Consider the following 19,413-nt stretch of genomic DNA (forward strand, 5'->3'; position numbering starts at 1 on the left):
GATCTTTTATGAGTGAGAGGAGGATGTGTATAAGCCAGGATGAGCCTTTCCATTTATTTGTTCATAAGACACCGTGCATTGTTTAGCACTGTTTTTCCTCATGAGAGGGAGTTTAATTCTCTGGTTTATGGAAAAGTTTCTCTGCAGACAGTAATGTTTTATTACTCCATTTTACAACACAGGCAATCAGATACTACCTAGAAATATAGAGCATATGCCAAAGAGGGGAAGACCCCAAGCAGCCCTTGCGAAACAGCTAGGATAAGGCAGAATGAATGCAGTGTTGTTCATAGGGTCCTGAAAGGAGAGTCTTCTCTAGAAACATCAGAAAGATGGGAAAATGGAAGCATTAATGTCCATCGACCTTCATCTGATGTCCAGGAATCATTCCTGTGTGTGCTCACACGTGCCAGCGGACCCTGCTCCCTGCTTCCAGAGCACTGATTTCTTTTCATTCCCCAGAGCTGCTCTTTGTTTTTTAAAGCTGCTGTGCTGACTCTTCAAAGGGTGATGGATTTCCATTTGATGAATTACGGAGTTATCTATCTTGTCTGTTAATTGCATGGAAAAATGTCTCTGTGACTTGTTTTCAAAGTTGTAACGGCATTATTTCTTGTTCTGTGTTTGTAAGGTTTTAAATGGAAGGAAACAAAACTGTTCTGATATTTCAGCTAATTCAAATACTTGTTTTCATTTTTGGGCTCAGGGACTTCTTCAGGTTGTGTGTTTGTTTCATAGATAAGACTTTCCAAAATGGTTACTGTTTGGCATTTATCTCTATGAGAAATAGTTCCTTTAAACACTTTCTGTGCAAGAGAGGCTAATACCATGCTTCTGACAGACGGTTATTTTTACATAGCTATTTGTCCAGCCCCTCAGTAACATGATATCAGGAAACAAGAATGATAATATGACACTGTGCTAAGTGAACTCCAGTCAAGAAACTAAGAGTACTTTGTTGGGAATAGAAACTTGATACAGTCTTTTCCTTTGTCACCAGAGTATGTTTTCCAGCAGATAGACGTGTTGGATTTTTCCAGCAGTAAGGTACATGATTTATTGGGGACTTGGGATTGCCAGGTTTCAGAGAAACAGCATGTGTGATAGGTTGGAAAGGAGAGACAAGAAAAGAGAGTGTGCAGAGACGCAGCAGGAGATAGCCCAGCCATGCAATTGGGTGAAGAGCCTGCAGGGCTTCTCCCTGCCTCAGCGTCAGCATCTCTTCCACACAGATTTTTAAGCACATACTTGGACCTCCGTGGAAATCAGCCAGGAAAATACTGCAAGATAAATATTCTGAAGTTGTATAGAGCTGTCATTTTTGGAACACAAATTTGCTCATAGTCTTTTTTATCTTTCCTCACATTTTGATCATATGCCTAAAGGGTGGAATACAGCCTGGTTGTCTCAGGCGTTTCATTTAACTCCAGGTGTAAGGTGTTACGTGGGTCAGTCATTCTAAAGTAGATCCCCAAGTTTCCATCCCAAGGCGATGGAAAACTGGGTCTTTGCTGTCAGCCTCCAGCAGTAGGGTCACTGGGCTTTGGGCACTCCTGGGTTTAGAGGAGCAGGAATCCCTCCCAGAGGCTTTCACAGACAATTACCTCTGTCTCACACACGGCATAAGGGAACGTGCGTATGTGGTCTGGGAGCATCCGTCTGCTGCATACGTTGGCAGTCAAGTGTTCAAGCTGGATTGTTGGATCTCCCCTGAAGTGTCTATGACTTCTAGTTCCCTCCCAGTACCAGGCTCTGTCAGAGGTACCCAATGATGGGGAACCTTGCTCTGCACCATAGGTGGGGTATGAGCTGCAACCTGGAACAAAGTGGGGGTTTTCTCTGTAATGTATTTTAGCACAAGTGCTACCCATGGGAATCATTATCTGGTCTCTGCTTTGCATTGGCATGTTTGGATTAAAGCTGCACCTTTTTTCAACATTGCGTGGTGGAAGGTGAGCAAGGCAAGTGTATTTAGAGACGTTTCTGCTCTGGTTTGTGTTTCCCAGGGATATGAAGCTGGATGGTGGACGCCAGTGCCATTCTACTGGAGTGTGTCTGAAAGAGATAATTGGTCTTGAAGGTGTGGAGCTCGGAGCAGATGGGAAGGTGGGGATGCTTCAGTTCCTACTCCCTTAGATTTTATGTCATAAGGGAAAAAATGGCTTAACTAATAACAAGCACAAAAATAAATGATAACATGCAGTGTAACACAGTAGTTAAAGCACAGTATGTGCAACTCTAAATAAGCTTAGCACAAATTCATGAGGACTGCCCAAGCTGTCAATGCAAACAACTTTATCCTTGAAGAAATTTGCCTCTGGCAATATCTGATTTTGTAAAGCATTACTGAATTACAGCTTTCCCCTGGCTCTGGCAGGAGGTATCACTGCAGAGTATATTGTCAGGAGCTTGAAGATAATTTCTGAGAGTTCGAAGTTGTAATTCGGTTTGCTTTCAAGTGTATTTAATAAAATTTTGCTTAACAATATAGTTTTCCAAAGAGCAGGAAGGTTGTAGCACAAATCTGATGAGTCTTTCAAAATCCAAGAATGCATTCCATTGAAAAGAATAAGCAATTATGAATCTTTAGGGAAGTGATCCATTTAAAAAAGTATGTAGAGGAGAGACAGTTCTAATCATAACTTAAAACATTTCTTGCTGAAAGCCTGATTTGCTTTCTGCAGTTCAGTTTACCAAGTCTGCTCTCTTATATGGATTTAAAAGGCCCTAGGTCAATGCTGCTTAACACGGTGTGCTCACCTAGCCAGGTGTCAGGCCAAACCACAGGCTGCAAATTCCTGAGGACTATCTGTCTGCTTGTAAATAAATGAAAGCTCACATGTTTTATATGATACGTATTCTGACCTCCTCATAAACCAGTCTAGAGTCTGAGACTCATTTTTTTTCTTCAATACAATGTTATTTTTGGAAAATAAACTGACAGGAAGCAAGGCATAGCCTATTCCTGGCCAAGGGTACAAGCAGAGAATCACTTCACTCTGAAAATAATTTTGTCACAAGTTATTCATTCACACTTAGTCCATGTTGGGAGGTAGACAGTGATCTCCCACAACCATTGCTGTGAACTGGACCTCACTTAATACACTAATAAGACTCTGCCAGACAAAGTCCTAAAGGAGAAAAATAGCAAAGTGCTTTAAGTTTAGCAATGTTCAAGTGATTTGCCTCTGGCAGCTGTGTGCTGAGGGACCCACATAGATGATGCTAGTTCAGTAAAGTAGCTGCTGAAATACGCTACAGAGAAGGCCCACTGAAAAAAACCTGAACAAACTGACATATTTTTAAATCTGACCCTTGAGTAGGATTTTGTAAATCCAGTGTGTAAGACCTTGTGTGTATGTTTGTTTTGCTGAAGAATTAATGCCTTTGCAAAAGCATTTTTTGCATGGATAAACTGACTGCACTGAAGCAAATGTAGGTGACTGGTGTTTATTCATCTGTGTCTAACTACTAAATCCAGAAAATCCTCCATTAATTTGATGTCTCTTGCTTCCAATTGGGATGCACCAGAGGCATCCCACTGTGGCTGAGCTGGGCTGAAAGTAACTGTCAGTCCCTTCTGACTTTCTTTTCAGACGGTTTCTTATACACAGTTCCTATTTCCCACGAATGCTCTGGGAACTCGGAGAAACACAATAGATTCCACCTCATCTTTCTCCCAATTTCGCAATGCAAGCCATCGTAGCCTTTCTTTGGCAAGAGCTAACAGCACCCAGGGGAGCATTGATGCAGGTAACTTCTCAAGAAGCTTTTTTTCATGTCCTTGGGTACCCTGCTGATAGGCAGTTATTGCAAAGGATTGACATGTGTTTTAGTCACCCTTTTAGCTTAAATTAAGCAAAACATGGTCTCATGTCATGTGTGAAACACAGCTCATTCCGTATTTGTTTAGCAAAGCTTGCTTAGGGATGGTGGAAAGTTAAGTAAACAAGCATGCTGGTCGTATTGACAGCCCCTGATGGCACTCAGCATGCCTCCTCCTGTCACTGGCATTGTTTGTGCCTTCTGCATCAGGTTCATCATTACGATCCATTTACAGTGGCAGCACAGTAGTCATAAGCTGAAGGTGTAAATTCCACTTGTGACCTTTATTAGGCTGGAAAGGGCTGTGTTTACAAAACTAGGCACAACGCATAAGCCAAAGCACTATATGCTTAAGATATTTTGGCATGATAAATGAAACAAATCAAAATATTTACATAAACAGATGAAAACTTGTTGCTAGGAATAATAGCCATTGTGGAGCTTTATATAGTTTTGCAGTTCTCTAAGCCCTAAGTTCACATTTACCAGGTCATTCGTAAGCTGTAAGTCCTCTCTATCTTTGTAAATTGCATGAGTGTAGAAATACTTAGAGTTTTCAAGATTTGGAGCAATTTTTCATCTCTTTCAATAATCTTTAATGAAGTTAATATTGTGCATTATCTGTGAACTCATTTGCTACTCCTGTTAAGCCCAGAGATTTCTTGATGTAATGAACTCCTTTCTTGTATTTACTGTTGTTTTATAGGTAGCGACCTGGGAGACCTGATTGAATATGACCCAAATCTCTTAGATGATCCCCAGTGGCCGTGTGGCAAACATAAGCGGGTTTTAATATTCCCTTCATATATGGTAAGTGATTCTGTGTAGCACTGATAAATTTTGGTAACAAAATATTGAAGGTTGAGGTTACATTTGGCCATATTTTAAAAAGATTGTTACTGTTTTTAACCTACTAATAGCAGCTATTTCGAATGCTTTGTTCTAAATGACAGTTACTTACCAGGACATGTTAAAACAAACTCGTGGAGGTATTACAAAAGTAAACGCTTTTATTACTGCCATATTTCATAAGTGCTTTAGATGAAAGGCTTGTTCAAACAATGCATTCATTCTCTCGCATTCAGAGTCAAATTTAGACTTCCTGGAATTGGCATCTATTACAAAATAGGAGTATGATGCCCATTAGGGTTCTTCTGAAGTCATGAAGCTGCACTGTGTTTTGATGCTTATCATTCACTCCTAACAGCTTTGTTTCCCAGGTGTTTATTTCACTGTGTGATAGTCCTTCCTTTAATTGCAGCAATTGTCACTGTATCCAAATGCTTAACAATACAGACCCATAACTGTTCCTTGATCTGTGCTCTAACACGATGTTTTCTGTGTCAGATACTTTTGTAGCCTTTTTCAGTTGCACCAAGTCCTTAGACTTTGATGTGTGATTTTGGCAGGGCTGTTGCAGGATGCAGTGCAGTCATACACGTGAGCACATATCTGTCCAGAGTAGTACTAGGCAGTAGGGAAAAGCTTCTTTCTTTTTTTCCCCCAAAGCAGTGACTTAGCACACTTATCTATACAGAAATACAATAGGATTTCAAACACCAAGGTCTAAAGTGTTATCCATGTCCTTGCTTAACTTGGAACAGAAGATATTATTTAAGAAACTGCTAATGTATGTAAAGATACAGTCTTTGTATGTTCTCAACTGCTCCTAACCTGGGAGCAATTTTGCTCTTGGGTGCTCCTTCTTCAAAATAAATGGACTTTAAGTGTTTCATGTAGACTGAAGATTATCTCCTTGCTGGCAGGAGTGTTCTGCCTGTTGCACATAGAGCTTAATTGAGCTCTGAGGCTGTTTGTGCTAAGTTTTCTAATGGGAAGTCCAGAATGCCCTCTGCTTACTTTCATCCAGTTTTCCTTTAAGAGTTGGCAAGTTATTTTTTGGATGCCAACCCACAAAGTGGCAACGTTTTATGGTTGTCATAATTTACATTACATCTGTGTGGGAAAATACTTGTCAGCTTTTGATATGATTATTGCCATGGACAGGGAACTGCCTTTGCTCAAATGAAAAGACATTGCTAGATGACATCCAGAGTGAACATAGCTCCAGCGGTCCTGGTTGTGTTTCTGACCTTCCTCAGGCTGCAAATGTGCACCAGACAATCTGAGTCCCCTAAATTCACCTGAGATCTTTGATACCTTTTCAATTTGGTCTTGAGATGGATGTGGTTGGGTGAGTCAAAAAAGGGCAGCCAGGATAGCATCACATGAGAGGTTTCCATTCAGGAGTGGATGTTCAGTGCCCTTCTTCTCCATATGCTGGTTGACCACAGCATTTTTGAGATCTATACTTTTACTTCTATTGCAAAAAGGAGCTGACTGGGGATTTTCACTGTGACAGAGGTATGACTAGAAAGTTTAAAAGCGAAAAATGGACTTCAAGGACAATTGTTAAAATCACTGTCATTGTCTAGAATATATCTGAATTGACAGGGATCTCCCTGCTCTTTCTTTTTTTTCTAGAGGTTAATTACTGCTGTGTCTGGAAAAATCTCTTATTTGACATTTTGGGGTTTTTTTGCCTGAATTTGCCTTCCAGATATCACTTCTTCAGCACTGCTGGAGGGTCTGCAGCACTCCTGTCTCCCTCTCTGAAGACAGGCACTAATCTAAGAAAGGGCTGAAGGACATTTAAGTGGTGTGTTTCTTTTGCTGGTGGGAATCACAGGCATGTGCCAAGAGCTCTCTTCTAGGATTTTGCCTGCCCGTGGTCAAAGCAGTATAGCGGTGATGCCATGCAGGAGCTGCAGAGCTTTACAAGAAACTGAAGAGTGGGTGGTTGTTCTTCAGTGCTCAGCTGAAAGATTTGGCAAGGGGCTGGTGCTTCAGTTGAGAGAAGGGAGAAAAGGTAGTGCTGGAGTGTCCTGGGAGTTTGCAGGTTAAATAGGAGTTTGCTAGTCAGGCAGAGAGGGCTTGTGCACAGAGCTTGTGAATATAGGGTCATATTGGCTATGTAGGAGACTTCAGTCACATCCATTTTAGACTTTCCTGACTCAACTGGCATTCCCTCTCCCTGCAGTTCACATCAGTGTGAGCAGGAGCATAATAGGCTGCAATTTCATGTAATTTTCTTTGCCAAATATAAAAATCAGCATATGCTGCAATTAAAGCAAATTGCAGTCTGGGGTCAGCGAGAAACTTGTGGGTTTTTTCCTGACCATGCACACCCATTGTGGTAGTGACAGACCTCTGCCAGATGACTGCAGAGCTGTAAAGCTGCTGAACAGAGACTGAGAGCAGCCTCTGGTCCTGAGCGGAACACTGCTGTAATTACTGCCTCTCACAAGTGCTGGAGCAGCTGAGAGCAGCTCTGATGTCAGCGCCCAACATTTTGTTGTGTGTGGAGAGCTGCAGCTTGTAATTAAAGTTTTGTTACTTGGCCAGCATTTAGCATTAATGCTTGACAGCTGCAAGCTTGTAGACATTCCCCTCATCCCTCCTTATGGATGTCAGAGCAATTACTGGGGGGAAGGTGAGCGAGAGGGGTGGATGCTGTGCTGCGGCAGTGACTGCGGGATAGAGCTACATGCACTGACATCACTCCCATGAGCCTGGCTGTGCTTTGCAGGCCAGGATTTCTCCACTGGGACAGCTCTGTTGAGGTCTGTGAATCAGTAAACACTGCAGGCTTTATCCCAAGGCACAAGAGGGACAAAATGTGTGGTCCATCCTGGATCTTACTCAGAAGTACGTGCAACTAGCACTCGATGTGCTCCATTTTTGTGGCGCTTGAATTTATCATCACTGACATTGACTTTATAGTCGTGTACTTTTACTGAGCTAAATTAGCCCTGACTCGCAGAGGAGTTTTAACTGCAAGTCCTCGGCTGTGTGCAAGGAGGAGCTGAGTTTCCTCCTTGAAGGTAGCTGAGGGGAAGGAGAAGTGCTTTCAGTTCGGTTTTATTTGCAGTGAAGTTCCTGGCTTGGAAGGGTTTACATTTCCCTGTTGCATTTCTAAAAGTAATACCCACAAATTGCCTGTCAGGGGACAATTCTGCAACTATTCTCTAATACTTTCCAAACACAAACATTACGGCTTCTATTTATTGTGTTAGTCATATTTAAACTCTGGTCTACCCTGGAGAAATTATTTCATTTTTTGTTGTCTTATAGGAGAGTCTGCGATCTCTGCTGCAATATAAACAGTAAGAGATAGAAAAATTTCATGCTGGGGGGGAAGAGGGGAGGAGGAAAACATCGTGTCATGGTTAACAGATGTCTTCCTGGCTGATACTGCTGAAACAGGAATTCTTGCAGATTCTTAAATCTCTCTAGAACAGGGACTTCATCTACCAGACAGAGCAGTAATTTCTTTCCTAGAAGCTCATGTGGACTAGCATACATACAGACTCATCAATGCCTCCCTGGTCCCCCTGCATTCTTGCCAGCAGAAATTCCTTCTGTGCAGAATTAGAAAACTCACTCACAACAGGCATGAGTCTGACCCCACAGTCCTGCTTTTGTGGGCAATGCAGAAACACAGGAGCACGTTAGCTGGCTGCTGTGTGCTGCCAAAACTTGCAGCAAGAGACGAAAGGACCAGATCGCCTTGACTTTGAGTGACCCTTCTGTAATAACATCCCTGAAATACCCATCTCTCTGTGCTCAGGGTATACACGTGGAACTGGGTTTGGGTACTGAACTACGATTTCAGTGTATTGGTTTAATTATATCAAAATAAATGGACATCTCTGCACCACTAATAAAACAAGTGTATTGCAGAGGTCTGTAGTGCTGCTGCAGCAGCTGCCTGTCAGCCAGCATTTGCCAGGTACTGCGCTAGTGCTGAGTGCAGCCAGGCTGCCTTATTAAATATTAGTCCTCCAGTGAGATTTTTAAAATTAGAACTGCTTGCTGCCCTGGCTGTTTGGTCTAACAAAACCCCCACATGATGATATAATGCCTTTAGTCTCTTGCTCCCCCATTCTCTTTCGCAAGAAGCATCAAGGTCAGGAGGACTCCACTACAGTCAGCGTCCTTCGGTGCTCTTAGCCTATTCTTTGAGCTGCTTCCGTCGCTGTAAAATAAGTATCTCCAGACTGCTTTTTATCAGCTGCTGACCTTGTACCCAAGAGTCTCAGGGAGCAGAGGATATCAGTGGTGGTAGATAATCATATTTAAACCCTGTGCTCTATGCATTTGATGCTATATTTGTCTGAGACTCTGATAAACAACTATTTTGTAACAGCAACACACTGTATTAATTGAGAATGAGTCTAGTGTGTTAACAATGTAAAATAAACTGGCGACCTTCCACGTACTTTAATTCAAAGAAGCAGTTTTGAGAGTATTTGCTTTATGAAATTCAAAATCTTTCAGTTTAAGATCTTTGAGTGTTAATAACTTCCTAACAACAGAAATGTCATCTTTTAGTCTATCTCTCCTTTTTCGGTTTTTTAGAATTATAATAAGAAATCACTACCATTTTCCATCACAGTTTTAAGCCTCTGCTCTGTCAGGATTTCCTGCATATATGCATCTTCAGCCATAAGTATATGAATTAGGTTACTGGCAGTTAATAAGTACATAGCTGGTCACCTATGGTATACATTACAGTAGCCAGGCAGGGCAGAGTCATTGACTTCTTTTCCTTTCTTATGTGGCTGAGAACTTACCATTGACCTACCAAAAGTCTGTTTCAGGTGTCAGTCTTCTGTCTGCTCTCTGTGAAGTAGATTTATCAGATGTCACAGTAACAACAGCTGAAGAGAGCCTTTTGTATGTCTTTGATTTTATTCACCTATTTTATTCTGATTTTATCCTTCTTAAGCGGAAGATAGAAGCATCCAAGGCTAGATCATCTTTTACTGGTAGCATGCCAAAGCAGGATTTATTTTCAACAATATTTCATCCTGCCAGTCTTTCCAGCCATTTCAGGCATCCTCTCTCCTCCCATATTTATGAAACTGTATGTACAGCTTTCCTATGAGAAAGCAGCTGCTTGAAAATGCTTGTGAATAACACACAACCTAAGCTCCAAGTTCAAAACTGCCAAGCATGCAAAAAGTGTGCGGAGTAGACTTGGGCCGAAGCGTTCATCATGCTGTCCAGGCATCTGTCAGCTACCATATATCAAGGCTTTCATTTGTCTTGTGCAACATCCATCACCAAACTAAAATATACATACACAGATTTGTATACAGAGAACATGAACAGAGCCCCCGAAGGAATATTGCTGAATACTGAACTGAAATGCGTTTTGTGCAAATAAGCTATGAGAAACAAGACAGACAGTTCTGAGTGTTAGAAGTTAGAAGAACTGGAGAGAGAGACTGTTTGGTAGTTCCCAGTGCCTTGCTCATGTGTCTGACAGCTCTGGGAGTACAGAGTACCTGCTCAGTAGGGAATAATATTATGTATAATAAGGCATGTTCAGATAGAAAAAAGCTGTGCTCCTTTTAGGGAAATATTTGCAAACCTTTCATAAAATTTGGAGCATCAGTATTGAGCAATGCTCCAGCACAGGCAATGCCAGAATTGTCCTGGACAGACAGTCCTGTATTCTCCTCCACATGGCAGCTTTGTTTGGGATACGCAGGCAATTCAGGTGCAATGGCATGGCCTAAAACATGGAAGAGAAACATAAACACTGAGCAGAGAGCAGACAGAGAGGGATGACATTGGGTCCAAGCCCTCCCTTGTCAGATCACAGCTAGTTCTCGTGGGTCATTGGGCCACCCCAGAGGTTTCCTTTGCTCCATCCCTTGTGGGCAGGGTCAGCAGTGAGGAGTTACTGTTCAGTGCCAAGCCATTTACGGGGGGCATGAGGTGCCCTGGGCAGGGTCAGGATCAAGGGCCAGGATTTCTATGCAGCCGTGTGAGTGTTCTGCCCCAGAGTGACAGCAAGAGGAGTGCTCAGGTGCTTGTCAGAAACAGTTTGAAGGAGTGACTGATTCGATCACTCAACAGATGCTAATTTAGCATAACTTTTAAATTAACTCTCAACAGATATTCTTGTGGGGTTTTTTGCTATCTGCCTCTCTGGTGGGCAGGGTCCCACATGCGCAGGATGCATTTCTATAGGCACTAGCTGGGCAAATAGCATCCCATTGCTCAAAGTCAGGCATCTGCAGCAGCTACGAAGGAAAAAACATCAAGGGGAAAAAAAGAACTTGCACAAATCCTTTTCTTGTGAATAAGGGCAGTTAGCTGAGCTCTCCAGCATGGCACTGACAAGATGAGACAGCTGCCTTAGAGCCAGTGTGTTCAAACATGCTGCTGTTATCCTGTTACATGAATCAAAACCAGCACACACCAGCTTTCATCTGGATTTCATTATTGTGATTTATATCATAGAGACTGTTGTCTCACAGGAAGCAGCAGTATTCAGAGTTTGGGGGGGCCAGGAGATTCTTATCAGCAGGACAAAATTGACAAATCTCTGTATTTAAAAATAGCTGTACCTCTGTACCATTTTCAGTTTTAAGCTGTCTGCTTAGTCTCAAGCCTCTTGAGTGCTTTGCTTTAAATGAAATTTTTAAAAAGAGCTTTTCTCCTTCTCAAGAGAATTTAGCTGAATTCTGGCAAATCTCCTGTGAGCTGGAGGAGTCCCAGGTAAAACAAGTCACTGCCTGCAGAGCTACCATAGGGAAAAGTGCACCCCAGGGGGGCTGGTGCTGCTGTGTCACGTTGCCCAGGGCTCACTCCCCCTCTGTGCAGTTGTCCCCAGAGCTGGGGTCATCCTGACAACTACTTGTTAGAGGTGAAAGCAATGAAACTTGCTGACTGGCATAACTTCTGTGCAGTCCTTCAGCTGAGCTCGGAGGATGGACAGGTCCTCCCTGTGTTGCTGTGCCCTTTCTGCTGTGAAGTGGTTTCTGTTGTGCACATGAGATTTGTGGGTGATTGCATTCTCCTCTGGGCAAGGGAGGATGATAAACTGGAGAGAGCCAAAGTCAAGTCGGCTAGGAAAACCCAGGACCCCTTCGAGGGAGATAAGATAAACCTGCTCTGTGTAATGAAGAACAAACAATGGGCAGTTAGGTTCATAGTGAAGCATGAAATAGGTGTCACATAGCTTTGCACAGTAACACTGAGCTCACTATTTCTAGGGTTGCCCAAGATAACCAACAAATACTGGTAGTAACTAAAATCATCTTTGGATTTAACAGCGTGTAACCTTTATGTGCTCGGTGTCTCTTGACTTTGTAAGCAAGAGTAGCATGGACTGATGTTTCTGTACCTTGAGTAGCAGATGGCACCAGTCTAAATTATATGTGGTTTGTGTCCGTGTCCTTACAGCAGTACTCAGAGGAACAGATAAAACTCCCAAGTATCTATGCATCAGAAGCACCCAGCTTGCTGGTGATCCTTCAGCAACAAAACCAAGGAGTAGACAGAGAGGCAGTGACATTCCAGGGAAAGAAAGGAAAGTGGTAGTTGGTAAGATCTTAATTCTTCTGCTTCAGAGGGCTGAGTTCTGCCAGATGGGAGGATGAAGCATGTGAGAAGTTGACTGAGGTAAAGAGCCATGGCCACACAGTGCATATGTACGTCCTTCCAACCTCAGCAGGATTAAAACCAGGCAGACCCACACATTCCATTGAAGCCTTTCCCACTGATCCAGCATAGGGCAAGGTTTCTCCTCCCTGCCTTTTCCTCTCTTCCTTTTATTCAGGTGTGGTAATACATTGCCTGCCTCAGCATCAAGGCAGCATATGAATTTTCAACCTCAGTGGAACTGCACTGTCTGCTGGGACCTGCACTGAAGCTCATCTATACACATGCAGGGTAGAGGGGTGGCTGAAGAGCATTAATGTGGCTTTCTGCTGTTTGCTGATTTCTTATAACAGGAAACTTTCCTTAATAGCACTGAATTTCCTTAATAAACTATTTTCTTTATTAAGCAAAATTTGGACTAGTGTGTGTAACACCTAAGTGTGCTGGAGGGGGCTTACACAGGCATTTATACTTGCAACAGTGTCAGGCAGTTGTACATGACATGCCCAGGAGAATTACCTGCCAGGACTTAGTGGGGAGCAACTTGCTTCTTGAACTGCAGATCAGACAGCAGAATGGCCCACATTTTAAAACAGGTGTATGACCATAACAATACCCCATGGCAAGAAGTTGGTTTTTTTCTCTCTGTTACTGTATGTTTAACTCAAATACTGCTATGCACTATTCAGGTGAAACACATGCTCTGCTTTTGTTTAAATTCCTATGATTCTTCATTACTTTGCTACCAAATCTCCTAAATAAAATGCAGGAACTTTACTTCCCTTCGTGCTCATTTTGGAACCAGAGAACAACATGACGGGATAACAGGAACTGTCTGCTTGCAGTCTAGAGCCATTGCACTCCCATATCCCTGAGCCATGGGGGAAATAGTATATGGGAACCATATACTATTTCAATGATTGCAAAAAACCTGCAAGCATATGCAGTCAGTCTTTAGTATGATTTAGATTCCCATGAGGATATAATACAGCAAGACTCCACCTTCTTTAAAGGCAAAACATGCAACAAGCATTTTGCATGCCTCTTTCCACCTCTTGTTGTTTAGTGGTAACAGCCCTTTGCTGTACTGCAGGTTAATAAAACCCAGAAATTAGAAGGGAAATACTATTTTACTGGCAGGATAATGCGATGCACTGCACACTGCTGCTCTCACTGCCCATGCTTGAAGCTGGCAGGGAGCTGGATGCCTGGGCACCAGGTTGTCTCCCAGCTGTCCAAGCTGGGGCACTTCTCTGCCTCTGTCCAAGGGCCAGAACTGCCAAAGCCCAGAAGAGAACTGGCACATTCCCAAAATGAAGGTTGTTTTGTTGTGCAGGTGATAGATTTTAGCCATGTGAGTGGTGACAGAAGATTTGGGCAAATTACTACCTGAATGAAGGCTGAGGGAACAAGAGAAGTGCTGGGCACCTGTAGATGTGAGCACTGGCTTTGCAGTATTGGCTGGGACAACCCTCTGCTGCCTGGGAAAATTGTTTAGGTTGTGACAAAAAGGAATAGGAAACTCAAAGGAAATAGTCTGTATACTTTGAATGTTGTGTTGACTCTTGTCCACTTATTGCCTAACTTATGACAGCATTACTGTCTTGCAGTCTACTGAGTGACCTGCCATGTAGCCTGGTTACCTGTTTTGTCTCAAATGTATGCTATGGCAGTCAGGAATTTGTACCAGCAGTTCCTTTGAAGAGACAGTTTGAGAGAAACTCACAGTATGTCTCAGAACCACATGGAGATACGCACACAAAATCTGGTCATCAAATCAGTTATTGTTATGAATATTTTTGGCTTAACAAGACTTCTCAGGTAGGTTTTATCCACCCACATTTAGCTTAAACTCACCCTTAGTGGTATTTGGAGGTTGTTAATGAGGTGTGCATTGTTCATTACAGGCTTGTGCTGAACAGGTCATTTGTTTTGACAGAGCAGTCGCAAACAAATTATTGCCTTAATTCAGACTTAATTTTCCCCTCTATGAAAGCGTTGGGACTGACTGGCACTTGTTTGGTATTCCTTGCTTATGGGAATTGAGTGGTCTTGTTTGTTACAAACTACAAGAGTAATTCTGTCTTGACCATGTGTTACAGACCACGGTCATAGACTACGTCAAGCCATCAGATCTCAAGAAGGACATGAATGAGACCTTCAAGGAGAAGTTCCCTCACATCAAGTTAACCCTCAGTAAAATAAGAAGGTATGTTGCAAAGCTCAGTAAGGCTGCAATGTGATGCAGCTGTCTCACATTTCAGCGCAATGTGGGGAAGCACAGCACTGATTGATCTTCCAGGAGCAATGACCAGCAGAGGTGCAGAGTAAGTCAGATGATTGCTTTGGTTAGTGGGCTGAGTAAACGAGATAGAGGAATGTACAACCATGTGCTGGTCAGGTGTCAGACATGGCATGTAACGGGTTGAGGATGTGAGCTGGGCATGCGCTACACTAAAATAGCCAGAAGAATAACACAGCAGTGTCTAAGCTCATGGCACTTAGCTTAAAATGAGACCGTGGAAAGAGAAATGCTGACTTTTGTGCCTTGTCCAGAAAGCATGGCCAGAAGCAAAACAAGTGGTCAGCTTCACAGCAAAGCTGTAGTATTTCATCTGTTTCCAGTGTAACAGGCTAGACATATTGCTCCACTGAAATAATGATAATTTCATTTGACTGAAATGTCCAGAAGGATACTGAGCCACATTGCTCTGTAACCAGACAATGCTGCAGTCCATGGAAAGACTGTCGGTTTGTATTTGACCAACCATAACCAGCAGCAAAGCTGCACATAGAGCACCAGTAAGCAGACTGGTGTTTCTAAACAAATTCTGTGCAGTACAAGACCTCTGATGAAATAATGTTACTAAAAATGTCAGAGCTTTCCACTTGCTTTTATAGCTTGACACATTATCTGTTGGGGGCAGTAAAAGGGAAGGGTGAGGTCAAAATGTTCTGTGAAATGTGCCCCAAAAAGAAAGCGTGAAGATATCTGCCCAGTAAATTATCATTATTTTTCCCTCCATCTGAGTAAGCAGGAATCTCTGAAATGATGACTATTAGGGTGAAATGAGAAATGCTTTAAAACTCAGTTCACAGCATGCTTGTCTGGTCTCTTTACTCAGCTTGAAGAGAGAAATGCGCAAGCTTGCTCAAGAAGAATGTGGTTTTGAAGAGCCCACAGTGGCCATGGCCTTTGTCTACTTTGAGAAGCTCGCTCTCAAGGGGAAGCTGAACAAGCAGAATAGAAAGCTTTGTGCTGGAGCTTGTGTTCTTTTAGCAGCCAAAATTGGCAGTGACCTCAGAAAACATGAAGTCAAGCATCTTATAGATGTACGTATCCATAGGTTTCCAGCATTCCTTCTGCGTGAAGTGCCAGTGTGTGGTCTGTGCGAGCCTGCTTGTCAATGGGCACTCTCCTTTGGGTTTCCAGATGTACAGACAGCTAAATACCTTTTCCTGTTACACATTTATGTGAAGTAGTAGTGATTAATGTCACTGTGTAGGTGTGGGAAGCTCTTTTGATGTGATAGAAGGCCCTGGTGTCAGATACTGAGATCTGAGAGGTGTCGACCACTATTCTGTCAATACAAGTCAAAAGTGAACCCTCAGAAAATTCATTGTCCTTTTAATTATGTTTTCAAGATTGTCAATAAGGACTCTCCTAGTTTCAGATGGAGTCTAATAGATTACCACATTTGTATTTCTTTCATCAAGTTCAGCTTTTGAGCAAGGAAACCTAGAGGATGTGTTCCCACTAGAACACCTCACTCTGTAACTGTTTTTTGTAGAGTCAGGTGTTTGGTCTTCTACCCACTCCATATGAGAGAGTTAACATGGGGGGGAGTGTTATTCCTTTGCAAGCACTGAGATACCAATCTGATTTAATGCTGCAGAAAGTTAGGCAGGCAGCTGAGTATATGGCTACAACCACTTCACTCGATGTGAGAGATATGGGAACTTGGATGGTGGGCAGGTCTGGGTTCATGCCCTCCTCCCACAGTCACAGCTGGGTCGACAGTCAGTTTGTTAGAAAGTCTTCTGAATAACCACAGAAAGAAATCAACCCAGTGGGTGTTGGAAGATCTGACCTCTCTTGCTATCCTGAGACATTGGTTTGTCCATAAAACACATTGAGGTTTTCAGTAGACCCAGTGGGGCAGAGAAGGAGCAATCCAAGAAGATCATAAGAAGAGGATGAGGTGGGGAGAAATATCCCAGAACAGCTGGTTGCCTACTTGTAGCATCCAAATCCGGCAAAAACAGCAGAGCAGATGGGAAGTTTAGTATGTTACAGCCGTAAACCAACTATAAAACACATCTCATCCCCCTTGAGGATAGTAGTTTCTATTACTCACTGTTCTTACGGTTGTTGCAGATGACACCTTCTGCCTCTGAGGGATTAATATCAAATGTATTTAATTGTGGCAAAAGTAATTTCCCCAATAGGGTGTTGTAACACAGTCTAATGCCGAAAGGAAAATTGGGGATTTCAAGCAGCGCAGGAAATATGTGGGCAGTTCCAAGATGTATGTCTTCCATTACACAAGTGACTTCAGTGTTTGCTTGAAGCCAGGAGTTTTCTGTTCCTGCAGTGGTGATCACTGGGATCATTAGAAGATGTATCTGCTGGCAGTGGTATGAGTGAAATGACGAACATGTCAGAAATAGCATGGCTGGCTGAGATTTGAGAGTTCACCTTCACAGTAAGGAATCAGTACATCCTGTTGATCCTGCACTCATTTTCTAAACCTAGAGCCATGCAAGTTGATCAGGACAGAAGTTTAATGGCAGCAGCACATGTGCTTTAAATAATGTCATTTGTAGGAAAGCACTGGAAAGGGAAATCCTCATTCACTTGTTTTTTGGTTTTTTGCCTCGGCTGTGGTTGCAGAAACTGGAAGAGAAGTTCCGGCTGAACAGGCGAGAGCTGATTGCCTTCGAGTTCCCGGTGCTGGTGGCCTTGGAGTTTGCTCTCCACCTTCCCGAGCACGAAGTGATGCCACACTACAGACGCTTGGTGCAGAACTCCTAGCGCTGGCTGCCCCGCGGGGAAGGGCTCCCGACTGTTCCCGCTTGGCTCTCCTGAGCCACACTTCCTACTGGAAATGCAAAATCAGACTTCTAACACTTCACTCTTTCTCTCTCCCCAAAGCAGTTTTTCCAGCAATGTGTAGGAAACTCTGCATCTACGAAAGACTCTCAGTTTTGACAAATTTATGTATCATTGCTTTCTCAAAGCAGGTGAAAACTGAGCTGTTGGTAAATGGTTCACGTGCTGAAACTGGGTGGCAACTGACCCTACCTGTGGGGACTACAGCTATAAAAGTAGGCAAAAATTAGAAGGGCAGCCTGTATGACCACCCCTCTCTCCATCACACAAACCCTGGAAGCCCACTGAGTGCATTCTCATAGCGCTTTTTCTACAGACCTGCTGCAAATTCCAAGAGGACTTCTTAGAGTGAAAAAGCTTTTAAAGAAGATGTCTTCACTGTGTCAAAAAGAATGTGCCAATCTATTTTTGTATCAGCAATTGAAAGTGCACTTTTTCCTGTGGGGTGTTTGTGTGTGTATCCGTGTGTGTGTGCGTGCGACACTGAACTGATCTCAGTCCAGGTGGTTGGCTTAGCTGTTTCCAAGTGTATCAGTTACCAGTGGTGAAGATCAAGGTGACCTTACACGTTTACTTCTTGAAAAACATAACTACTGGAAAAGTGGTAAACAGGATCATTTTCTGGACACTTGTTTTTTTAATTCTCTGATCTTTCCAGCATTGTACCTTTGAAAGGATTACACTACTACTACTACGAGAGAAGGATCAGCAACTGACCCTAAGTTTTCAGTCATGTCTGTGATAAAGATAAAAGCATTAGTATGAGATTTCCATGTCATGTTTTTTAAAAATATCTTGTGTTAAGCCACATGCATATTTTTAACCTTCGCACTTTTCCCACTGTGGAGATGGTTAGACTTGCACTCTGTAGTGTTGTATTTCTGTGCTCTATGTTAGAGTGCGTACTAAGCACATTTATTGTGCTCTATCTTAAAACAGTGTTTTATAAAAAAAATAAATGAGTAGGGCTCAGCAGTATAACGGGTGTCTTAAGGCTCCAACCGCAGGGGCATCAGCCATTAAAGTTTTGGGTTTTTACTAGAATTGACTGTGTAAAACCTACAATCTGTGCCCATTGAAGTTAAAGATCCAGTTCCTTTAGACATTTCAGTACTGGAGTTTTACAGTAAAACTTCTTGTAGCTTCCCTGGTTCTGACTGGACACCCAGAAAGCTTGAGGGCTTCATCCAGGCTCCCAGTGCTACATACACACTAAGCTAGTACCATGCTTCCAGACATTGTTCAATTGCTGTTATCCTGTGGGAATACATCCCTGTCCATTCTTCTCCTGTGTTGGTTCACTTAACAAGCCTTGCCCTCAATGTGCCCCACATGGATCTGCTAAAGTCACATTCCTACATTTGTGGTAATTATATAAAACAGATTGTAATATCAACTGTGAGATTTTAGCTGAAGCCTTACCTCTCTAAGTTTGGGAGTGCTTGCTCAGAGTATGGAAAGGGCTTGTGAGCAGAACGTAGAGAAGTGGGACATACCAGAGGATGTAAACACACTAATGCTTACTTTCTTTTGCTCTTTAATCAGTTTTATCATTTCCTTCAGTTAGGCCAGGAAACATCCAGTTTCTTTACCAACTTCGACTCTTTTAAAGTCTAGTATGAAAAACGCCTGCATGCGATTGCTCTGCAAGATCTGGAAAGGTTACACAAGTCAGGACAAATGGGAATTTGTTTGATGCTGTTGCTCTCCCTCCATTTTAAGGGGGAAGGTGACTGTGCTAGCTTACAGTTATTATTGATACTTACCTGATTACTGATATAGATACATTCCAACAGGATTGGGGAGGAGGGGGTAAAAATGTGCACTTAAAACTGCCCAGTGCAACGCTCCATGTCACTGCAACCCACTCATCACTCGGCTGGCTGCGAAGTGAGAGGAGGGAGGCCCTTGATGGCACTGCTACTCCCTCCACCTCCTCCCGGCCCCCACACAGCCAAGGAACAGAGGAGCCAAGAGCCTGGAGCCTATGGCTGCCCTGCTGGTTTATTTCAGCC

The 19,413-nt window shown here is 42.9% G+C and overlaps 1 protein-coding gene across 1 annotated transcript in view; it reads left to right on the forward strand.

The window, feature by feature from the left end:
* Nucleotides 1–17,964, forward strand: part of CABLES1 (Cdk5 and Abl enzyme substrate 1) — a 35,663-nt gene extending 17,699 nt beyond the window's left edge. The window contains exons 4-9 of the mRNA XM_009084797.1: nt 2,007–2,106; nt 3,597–3,753; nt 4,532–4,635; nt 14,388–14,494; nt 15,411–15,618; nt 17,180–17,964. Coding sequence (XP_009083045.1) covers nt 2,007–2,106; nt 3,597–3,753; nt 4,532–4,635; nt 14,388–14,494; nt 15,411–15,618; nt 17,180–17,320 — 817 coding nt within the window. The 3' untranslated portion in view covers nt 17,321–17,964. The remainder of the gene's footprint in view (nt 1–2,006; nt 2,107–3,596; nt 3,754–4,531; nt 4,636–14,387; nt 14,495–15,410; nt 15,619–17,179) is intronic.
* The last annotated feature ends 1,449 nt before the right edge of the window (nt 17,965–19,413 follow it).

This window comes from Acanthisitta chloris, unplaced genomic scaffold, assembly GCF_000695815.1.
Source record: "Acanthisitta chloris isolate BGI_N310 unplaced genomic scaffold, ASM69581v1 scaffold9361, whole genome shotgun sequence".
NCBI lineage: Eukaryota > Metazoa > Chordata > Aves > Passeriformes > Acanthisittidae > Acanthisitta > Acanthisitta chloris.